The sequence below is a fragment of the Eurypyga helias genome, unplaced genomic scaffold, assembly GCF_000690775.1.
Source record: "Eurypyga helias isolate BGI_N326 unplaced genomic scaffold, ASM69077v1 scaffold49478, whole genome shotgun sequence".
Lineage (NCBI taxonomy): Eukaryota > Metazoa > Chordata > Aves > Eurypygiformes > Eurypygidae > Eurypyga > Eurypyga helias.
Genome location: NW_010266094.1, coordinates 5,836 through 16,686, shown reverse-complemented (window position 1 = coordinate 16,686; position 10,851 = coordinate 5,836). Strand labels below are relative to the sequence as shown.

Here is a 10,851-nt window from a genome sequence, read left to right as displayed (position 1 = left end):
TTTTGGTAGATGTTGTATAAAATGCTGTATGAAGTAGGCAAAGCAAAACTGCATGTCCAGTATCACATTACTTTTGGCTTAATTAGGGCTGTATCTGAATGTCCCGTGTTTGTCTGCAGTGAGGTTCTGGAGGTAGCTGCACTGTAACCCAGATAAGTTGCTTCTACAACCATATTAAGATTAGATGACTGGGGATTTAGTGAGTGAAAAATACAGAAGAATACTTCTTTGCAGAAGCCTTACCATTTTTTGGGGGGAGTGAGGGAACATCGATATGTAAGCACCTGCCCAATGGATTTATGCCTCCTGTTAATGGGCTTGCTTTACTTACCCACTAGAAATGGTCCACGTATCGCAGCATAGGAGATATAGAAAGCAGCACAGGGAAGCTTCATGTCAGAAAGCATGTGACAGTCAACTGCTTTGTATAAAAACTGAATTAAAGACTAAATTTAAGTCTGTTACTGTGTTGAAATGAACACCTACAAAGACGGTCAGCCAATCCATTGTGTCCCTGCAGTAGTGTGGCAGATTTGCCCACCACCTCCTTTCTGTTGGCTCTCACGTTAGCAGTGGCTCATCAGCGTGGCATGCATTTCTTGCTCCGCACTCTGCAGTGTGACCTCTCCCCCTCTCTGTTTTGGGAATTCATCAAAAAAGGTAGCATGCCCAAAAGCCTGGTTTGATTTCTTTTTGGTGTATCAGCTTTAATGAAAAGAACAACATTGTTTTTTCTTGCAAATTTTCAGAAATTCTTTCATGACAGAGCTCAGTGAAGCTGTTTTGCAGTTTCAAAACTCTGCATTGTGCTAGCACTATGGGTATACGTTTAAGTAAGAGGCTGTTTATAATTACAATTGCTTTTGAAGTGTCTGCTGTGTTTGGCATGATTTTGATTGTGAGTGGAATCAGGTTTTCACTTGAAATGTATTGTTACTCATTTAACCTGTTTTAGAATTACTTGTATTTATTGTTTGTACTGAGTAAACTGCAATTTGGACAATGTTTATTTGCCCTGATTAAACATATTTGCTATGCCTTATCTCAGTTGATTATATTAAAAGCGTAAGACAAAAAGATTTACGTACTCTTCTTGCAATTTCCTCCACAGTGTAAGTAGAAGATTGCATTGCTATTTATCTGTGCTATTGTGCTACTTTCTATCTCTGCAGCTAGTGTTCAAGTGTGGCATGAATTCTTTATCCATATAGTATGGTGGTGGCTTACAAGTGATGAAAAACAGTTTCGTTTACTCTAATGTCCACCTTTGTTAATGCTGTCAAACAGCAAGTGTGATATCCAGGGAATACGTGTCACTCTGTGGGTTACTGATAATGTAATCTAATTTCCAAAAATAAATTACATGCATCTTTTCATCTGTAGCCATCAGATGTACGTAAGCAAAAGGAAACAAACGCTTTAGAGGCAGCACATGTGAATTTGGAAGAAGGATGAGTGACTAATTTGAAATGAAACCTTTGGGTTTGCTGCATTTTCTGATAAATTAACCTTGTTGCAGAAGCTCATGATGGTATCATGTGGTGTTGCAGAGACTTCCACAGATAAAATATCTTATCTAAGTTGAAGGACTGTTATTTATTTCCAACAATGCCTTTAAAATCTTTATGAGCAATTTTTACAAGACCTTCTGCAGCAAAACCCTATGTGTTGTAACTAGTAAACTTCACTTTTTAAGGTCTTAAAGAACACTACAAATTTATTTCATTAATGTCTTTTATTTAGTTATTTGCCGTGCCTTCACAAGTAAAATGAACTAAAGCGAGGAGAAAAATGAATGAAGTGACATTTCTGATTTTAATAGGTGTCGTGCCACAACACAGACTGAGCTGTTCTCTAGCATGTAGCACTTACACAGAAATGTCTTAAAAAATATGGATATACTCAAGTTTAAAAGATGAGTAATAGTCCTGTTCATAAGGAAATGCCACAGCAGTTATGTCAATCCTTACAGTAATTACAAGATGTGAGAGAAGACCCTTTCTCCTTCCATGAACTGCTCACCGACGCGACATTTCTGCAGGCAGTTTCAATCAAAACCAAGTCATTTTGATGCCTCTTTCCTGAAAGATCTGCATCTGCTGTAGTTTAAGCTGGCCAAAGTCTGGATTGTGTCATCCAACTCACTCTGTTTTTCTCTGGATCTGCTCCCTCAACTATTTTTTTTTTTTTTTTGTCAAGCTGGGTGAATGGTGTGGGCTGCTAGATGTGGAGTAGCATCAGACAAGGCCCCTATGGCTTCTGTAGGCTCTATCAGCTGTGGAAGCATACCATACTTAAGATTCCCCATTGTCTCCCTACTCCACCAAAGTCAGAACCTTTACTTGTTTGCTTCTCTTAACATAATGCGTATGGCCATGTTGAAACAACCTTAGTATCTTTCTTCAACTGCCTCAAACTGTCATGTTGAATGCTTTGTATATCTTTTCATCTTCAACCAGCTTTGCGTGTTTGTAGTTTAGCTGATGCCATTTTGTGCATATGGCTGAACTATTCTTCCTTTAACAGGACCAGGCAGAACATGTCTGTTCAGACCTCTTGTATATCCTGAATAACACCCCTATTGCTGAAGAATACAACTATTCCTTATAGATCCTATTCTTTAATCTCTGAATATTGAGGCTACCTATTTGATGGACTTTTTATTGTTAAGAACTTGCTGTTTGAGCCCTGAAGGGGAAAACTTACAGACTAGTTTTCATTCATCAGGTACATGCAAGGATCATGGACAGAGATGTGTAGTGCTACTTAAAAGTAACTAATCATTTGTTTTATCAGTAACATTTATGAGATTGTATTGCTGCTGTAGGTACCAGAATAGGCAGCAAGTTATTTCAGCCAGTTCATTGGACAGATGGCAAAACGTGTTCATAGAATTATAGAATGGTTTGGGTTAGACGGGAACTTAAAGATCATCCAGTTCCAACCCCCCTGCCATGGGCAGGGACACCTTCCACTAGACCAGGTTGCTCAAAGCCTCATCCAGCCTGGCCTTGAACACTTCCAGGGATGGGGCATCCACAGCTTCTCTGGGCAACCTGTTCCAGTGCCTCACCACCTTCTTCGGGAAGAATTTCTTCCTGATATCTAATCTAAACCTCCCCCTTTCAGTTTAAACCTGTTACCTGTCGCTACAGGCCCTTGTAGAAAGTCCTCTCCCAGCTTCCTTGTAGCTTCAGATACTGAAAGGCTGCAATATGTTCTCAATACCGGTATTTTTTCAGTTTCTGTGGTTCTGCATTACATCAAAAAATATCTCGGATGGAACCTGTGGTTGCACCTTTATACTACTGACCTCCTCTGATCTGCACAAGAGCAGGTTGTTGCTGTGTCGTGTTGTATTTCTTGTTATACATCTCTGTTCCTGCCCATTAGGAAGTGTGTTGGTGGTTGTGTCCTGTGCTTATTGAATGACACCTGACCATTAAGATGTATTAGTTGCATAAATAATCGGCATGTAAATTATTCCACATATTCCACAATTATTCTTGTGACAAATTTATTATATCAATTTGAACTGGAGGACTGCAAGTTATTTCTTATGGTTATTAAACATCTATTCAAGTTTGTTGGAGTGATGTTTTGTGATCTTTCCAGTACAGATGAAGTAACTCATTTTTTCCTTGTGTCCTAGTTTAGACTTGGATCTCTGAAGCTACAGAAAGTGTCAAGTCCAGCGGAGGCGGTTAAGGAGCTGATTGGTTACTGCTTGGACTGCCTGGGAAGACTGCAGGCAAAGAACGATCACCTGCAAAAGGAAAATGAAAGGCTTTTCAGCAACTGGAGTGACGTGGAGAAGCGGTAAGTTTAAAAGTGCATTCACAGGCGATCCTTGAGAAACTTGCCAGTACTTTCACTGTCAGTGCAGGCTTTACTGATGAGCACTTTTAGAGTCTTATATAGAAAGGAGCACATGGATTTTTCTTCTCTTGGCAGGTGTTATAAGGCCTTTTACTTACAGCTCATGGAGTTGTGTGTAGACGTGGATCTTCTTTGTACGTCAAAAATGCAACTGGTATTACAAATTCTGTCATGAAAGCTGGGTTTACCTTTATGAAATGAAAAAATGACCTCTTTTCTGTAGAATTCTCTCCACTTTTTTCAGGAAGCCTTCTTTCACTATTTTCTATAATCCTGTAATTTTTCAGTGGGAAGTAAGTGGCCATTGCTTTAATCTGATTGCCTTGTCCAAGAAGACAGAATTGGAAAATAAGTGCGTTATTATAGCAAAAAGCATCGTTATTTTGTGAGGGATTTTTTTGTAATTGCCATTCCAATTATGATCTTAATTGTCTGCCACTGCATTCTGTAATGAACTCATCTTTGCTTATTTCAGTTAGCATAAAATACTCATACAAGTTAGAGATTTATCTTGTTTTTCTGTAGCTTTGTCTGAAAAAAAACCCCCTGCATTTAGGAAGATTGATGAAAAACATAGCTAATTGGTGTTAATTTACCTTGAAAAAAAGAGCTAACTTTTGGGAGGAGTTAGTTTTGTTTCCCTCTCATTAGAATGACTAACAGTTTCTCCTGACAATCTCTCTGACAAGCATATGGCCTTCCTAAGTAGTGTTTTGCTGCTTAACAGTTATTGAACAATAGCGTATTGTATAACCCGTATGCTGTACTGCATTACACGCTGATGTGTAATAGGCATTAGTGCTTGTATCAATTTCCATGGTGGTGTGGCACTTTTAAAGAGTAACCCCAAAGAAGAAAAATCACAATTGCCTGACAGCCTTTGCTTTTGGAAGCAGTGTATCCAAGCTTCTCAGAACTGGCGTTTTTCTTTATTATATTTATATTCTGAATAGCTGAAACATGATTTTTCAAAATACTGAAAGTTGTATGGTCACCAGACATTAACCATGTCTGGTAAAAAGAGAATGAAAATATTTTACATCTAAACAGTGTTGGGTTTTGGGTGGTTTTGATGTTTGGTTGTGTCTTTTTGTGGGTTTTTTGTGTTTTGTTTTGGTTGTTTTATTTTTTTTTGCCACAGCCTCATCTACCCTGCTGTCTTTCTTTTGGCTCCAAATGCTGGACCTAGTGTTGTGAGTTTCTTGGAGCTGAACAAAAACATTGCCTGCCTTTGTTCTGTAGACAGGATTTCAAGCTTCACACTCTGTATCACTCACAGCATTCAGGGGTAAAACATGAAATACAAAGCACGTGGTTTGAAGAATTGTATTTCCTCTTTGCCTGGAGCACAGCCACATCAGGTCCAGAGTTTCAGCCCCTGCAGTTCCCCTTGCTTAAAATCTCTCTCTTCAGGACCTCATTAAAATTAAAACATAGTGTGCAGACTTCCAGGAGCTGTTTTTGTTCAGGTTAAGCATGGGGCACTGGATTGAATGATTTAATCATCCCCTTTCCATTTCCCTACTCTAATTTTCTTGACCATCATGGTGGTTTTGTGAGCTGGGCTTGGCAGCTTGCCCCATTGCTCTCTGGGGTCTCTTGAGGTATAAACTTCTTGAGCTTCCCAATTGGTTTGTAAAATGGCAGGCAGGACGCAAAGTCTGCCTCGTGAGCAGTCTGTAAGCTGAATACCAGCTCCAGCCTGTTGCTGGTGATTGCCTCAGTGTACACGAGACAATCTGCTCAGCTGTAACCAGCTTGCATGGCAACCTAGTGCCAGGTACTGGAATAGCTCCTGCCACTTCCCTCTGCAATTCAGGTTCAAGCAAAGGCAGGAGCAGACCAAAAATCTCTTTGAAAAGAAATCTCTTGTATCATGAAATCATTAAATTACTTAGGTGCTCTAGTCTAAGCTGTGCAGCATCCACGGTGTTGAGACCGTTTCTGGCTGAACCTGTAACTTGCTTAATTTTCATCGTTTTCCTTATTGTGATGACCTAAGTGTAGCGTTTTACCTGGCTGAACATTGCTCTGCTTTTAGGAAACGACCCATGTGTAGGTCACATCAATATGAGAGTTATTGGCTAGCTAAACTGTTCAGCACTTGATCAAAGAACATAACATAAAAGTTACAAAGACACTGTCTGGCAAGATGCAAACAGAGAGGCTATGCACATTTTTGAAAGGATCATTCTGAAAATGCTGCAATAAAATATCACAGCAGAATACCTGTTGGTTTTATTTCATATAGATAATTAATATGGTTAAGGTAAAGTAATGATCATCTGTAGCAAAATAATTCCTTGGACAATAAAACACGTTATATTTCTGGTTTTGGTGTGCTGTGTATTTTGTATCAAACATCTAAAATTAGCTTAGACAAGCCAATATCAAAATAGCTGCTAATTTATCTTGTGGTCAACTACAGTTACAGTATATTTAAACCACAAACGGCGTATAAAAATGCAGGCTAGGTGGTTCAGTGCTTGAAACTGTCTCTTCAGCATTAGCTCATCAAGATTCAACAGCATTTGCCAATGTTGGGGGAAGGGTGAATCTGAAATGTAGTAGAGCAGTGCTGTAAGACCAGAGTTTTAGAGTGCTGAGTACAATGATGAATAGCAGAGATGTTGATTTTTTTTTTTTCTTTCTGGTATTGGGGTGTGGAAAATGTATAAATGTATAAATGCCGTTAAGTTACATAGTTCAAGTTAATCTCTGTAAAGCAGGTGTGGTTGCACTACATTTAGGCAGCGCTTAAGGACTGGACAGTTACCTTATTCTCTCTATTACTAGTTGTAACTGTTCCCAATACTGGCTGCTTTCAGTAGGCTGGGCAAGCTTTTTGTTAGCTATCAACTTTGGCGTGTCTGGCACGTTAAAAGCATTGCACTTAGGTCACAGAGAGATCTGAGCAAGAGAAAGCCTGTGCAAATAGGACTTGAAGCACTCTAGCCATAAACTTCCATTTATTCTCATTGTAATTGAAAGTTGTCTTTGAGATGAGCAGCTTCTGTATTTGGCCTGGGGAGATGGTATTTCAGTGAGACAAATCACATGCAGGCACAAGAATGTGACAAATTGCAATTAAAGTTTGTGTTTGTGACCAATGAGGTATTGGAATGAAACCAATCATTGCTTAGTGGTCACCTAATTCAGGTAATGCATGCCTGAGTGAATCCTAAAGCCTATGCAGAGTTAACAACCAGAGGCACTCCACACACCCACAAGTTCTTCATCATTAGTGCATCCTTGTTCCCAAGCAGCAGAGGACTGTTGCTTTTTTACTATTCCATTTTTAAGAATAGTCATATGCCATATAATAGTATAATTTTAAAGGCTCATAACTTGCAAATATAGTATTAATGTAATACTGTTTTACACTGATTGAATATTATGCCATATTAATGTCATAGCATAGCTATGTATGGAGAATGTACTTATATATGGATTACTTTAAACAATTGGGGGAAAAAAAAAAAAACACAAAAAAGGGTGTTTCTGTAAATGGAAAGAAACATATAAGATTAACCGATGGCATACTACTAATTGATTCTGCCTACAGGGAAGAGTTAATATTCTAATCTGTGCATATAATTAGTATGTATAGTTTGAGATGCTAATATTTTGCTCCAGAGGCTGTGAAGAAATTGGCTAATCTTACAATAGGTTCCTGTTATCTTATATGACACTTTTTTGGCTAAGTCAGCAAAACGTCTCAATGTAACTATTAAAACCAAGCCCAGCTGCTCTGACACAAACCAGTGCATTGGCAAAATAAAGGCAGAGTAGTTAGCACTTTCTTTAGTTAGTAGTGTTTTGTGTGTAGGAGAGGGGACTTCTCTACAGGATTAGATACAGACAGATTCCATTTTTTATGTATGAAGACGTAATTAGTTTCAAGCATGTAAATTGCAATTTACCCAGAAGCTGGGTTTTGCCTTTTTTTTTTTTTTTTTGTAATGGCTGAATTCTACTTAAGTGGAAGGCAACTCCTATCCTTACCTTTCTCCTTCTGTGAGCTGGTCGAGGCTCTTCTGCATCCTGTACTAGGATTGATGATTCTTTGTGAATTGTCTATTTGTTCCCCACTAAACGGTTAACTTCCCTTTTATGGTGGAAAGTCTCCTGGTAGTTGATTAGTACATATGATCTTTCATTTAGGAATTATTGAACCGGTCTATATGGAAATGATGTTCTGCTATTTGCATTTAAATTAGATGAATTATTTATCAACTATCAAGCACATCCCTAAAGCGTTGCACAGTAGACTTAATACTTCATGAGATTATTTTCTATTGTCTTCCTTCTTACATCAGATATGGTTTTGATCTGTGAACAGAATAATCAGTATTTATATAGGAAGTCTGTTGAAATTTCTTACATTATAAATTAATATTTTAAAAATCTGTTATGTGTTCCAGTTTTGTGACAAAGGAAGCCACCTGAAGTTTTTACCAACCTGTGCTTGATTGGTGAAAACAACACTGCTTATAAGCCATGACTATTTGTTATAATACTGTAGATACCATGATGAATAAGATTACAGAGATGTTTGCTTGTTGTGAACACAGCTATTAAAATGTTTGTGATTCAACCCAAGGAATAAACAGTTATGAAATACAAGAAGTAAATATAGGATTGCATTTGCTGGAAGTCACTTCATTTATTATGCTCATGTTTGCTTATATTTCAGTTTTGATTTGCTTACGAGACAGTGTACATCCATATTCTGCATTTTGTATTTCCATTGTGCTTCTTTTTATTTAGGTTTACCTAACTACAGTGGCACATTAAACCTTTAAAAAAATGAAGAATATTTTACTCTGAAGATATTAATTAAGAGCTTTTAAAACATCTGTATGTGTATATATATATGTATATGTATATATACGTGTATATATACATACATACAGTAATTGTGGTTGGTTCAGGGGAAAAATCTGCGTAGTGGTGGCTGTGAGTGTACCAAGATCTGTGTCTGTGTAATTTGACATGGGATCCACAGCACTGGAGTTATTAGCACTGTATTGGTCTGAATGCCTGTAAGGAGTTACTGCGGTATCCTGTTGAGCTTGGCCAGGAATTGGTTTATATACCTGGCCAGCTCAGCAGAACAAGACATGCAAGGCTGTTGATGAAAAATGATGAGGCAAAGGTCTGTATCACCTGCATCTGCCATGGGAATCCTGGGAAGGGAAGAGTTCTGGACCTGTCCCAGTGTCCCAAAGCGTTTGGTGGTCATCTCAGCCCATGTTCGACTGGAGTTGTCAATTTGTTGTTTCTTTTTTTTTTCCTCTGTTCCAATATATTTCAAGTCAGAGTGTGTGGTCCAGATTTGGGAGCTGTCAAGCTTAATCATATCTATTTGTAATCTCATTATGTGTATCCTGCTAAGATATGCCCACTTGGGTGAATTCAGCATTGAAACTAAAGAGCACTTGCCTTTTTGAATTTTAGTTCTCAGATACATGTGTGCAAGAACCTGTCAAAAAAAAACATGAAGAGAAAATTTTTACCCCTGGAAGCTTTTCCTTTTGTTAAATAATAAAGTAATAAAGTTCACTGCACTTTTCTGGGGAAAAAAAAAATATAGCTGCTCCTGGCCTGTTTCAGTCAAGCGATGCTGGACTAGTCATGCATGGGTTGGTTTGGGAATTCCTGTAATAGGAAGGCTGGCTTCTCTACAGCATTTTCTTCCAGGAAACACAGAATTTTGAAAAGAAAAAGTGTAACAGTTAATTTTACATTGCAGGCTGGAAAAATGTGTCGAAGCTAAAGAAGAACTAGAGGCCAATCTTTATAACCGGTTTATTTTGGTGCTGAATGAAAAGAAGGCAAAGATAAGAAACTTACAAAAGTTGTTGAATGATGCTAAAGAATCTGCAGCAGATGCCAAATGTACAAGGTATTTCTTAATTTTCCTGAGTTGCTTGGTATTGTACCTGATGCGTATTTGAATTTAGTTCAGTTTCCATTTGTTTGACTCTTACAGTAAGTGACAGTTCTTCCTGGCTAAGTGCTTGGTTACCCAAAACAATGCTGTTAGTCACGAAAGCAGAGGAATCTTCATGGCGTCCCTGCTAATAGCAGTATATTGCTTTGGACGCTGTAGCCAAGAACTAAATACTCAGTGAATCTGTCCTTGTTTCTTTAAGGTTGCAGCTGATTTTCCCATCAGAGTATGTCTCTCCCATTTCCATAGGTGGCACTTTCATATGCATTCTCACTGAATTATTTGATTCCTTTTGTACTTTGGGAAACAAAATTATCTAAATCTAAATGTTTTTATGTATTTTTTTATTTCAAAGGTATCCAGAGAAGATGGATCATTCTAATGCCACAGCACATCTTAATTCCTTTTGCTATTTTTATCTGGCTTTTTTATATCTTACCTTACCTTTTATTGTCTGCCCAGTATATGAATATGCTAAGCAGTTCAGCATGGGGACTCTATCGACGTGTATCATCTTGCATTGCCTAATAATTATAAATTCTTTGCAGGAATACTTTGCAGATGGCAAAGATGTGCTTTTTCTTTCCCTTTTGTATTTTTTTCCTAGGGATAGTATAGCTACCACTGAGATGGCTACAGGAAAGGAGAATGAGTATGATGCCAGCACTGATGAGGAAGGTGAAAATTTAACGATGGCCTCATTACCGTCAGGTAAGACAGAATGTATGGTCTTTGCGGAATATCACGGACAAGCCAATCACTTTATGTGAATAAACCTTAATGAAGACAAAATACTACCTGACAAATCACTCTGTGACAAACCAACCTGTAAGCCCTAAAAATATCTACCTCAAAGCAGAGTATAATACTGGCATTTTCAAATTAGAGCGAGGAAGTTTAAAAGCATGTTGTACAAGTGAAGGTGCTGTCATTTATTCCAAAATGACAAATTACATACTTTGTAGAACTAATGACAGTCTAACAGTTATCTGAACCATCAACAATTCTATTTTAAA

The 10,851-nt window shown here is 38.0% G+C and overlaps 1 protein-coding gene across 1 annotated transcript; it reads left to right on the top strand.

Moving 5' to 3' along the window:
* Positions 1 to 817: 817 nt before the first annotated feature.
* Positions 818 to 10,546, top strand: XRCC4 (X-ray repair complementing defective repair in Chinese hamster cells 4; the record flags this gene model as incomplete). Its single annotated transcript, XM_010156940.1, has 4 exons — positions 818 to 898; positions 3,653 to 3,819; positions 9,635 to 9,787; positions 10,443 to 10,546. Coding segments are annotated over exons 1-4 (505 nt in total), but the record flags the coding sequence as incomplete, so codon positions are not given.
* Between the last annotated feature and the right edge of the window lie 305 nt (positions 10,547 to 10,851).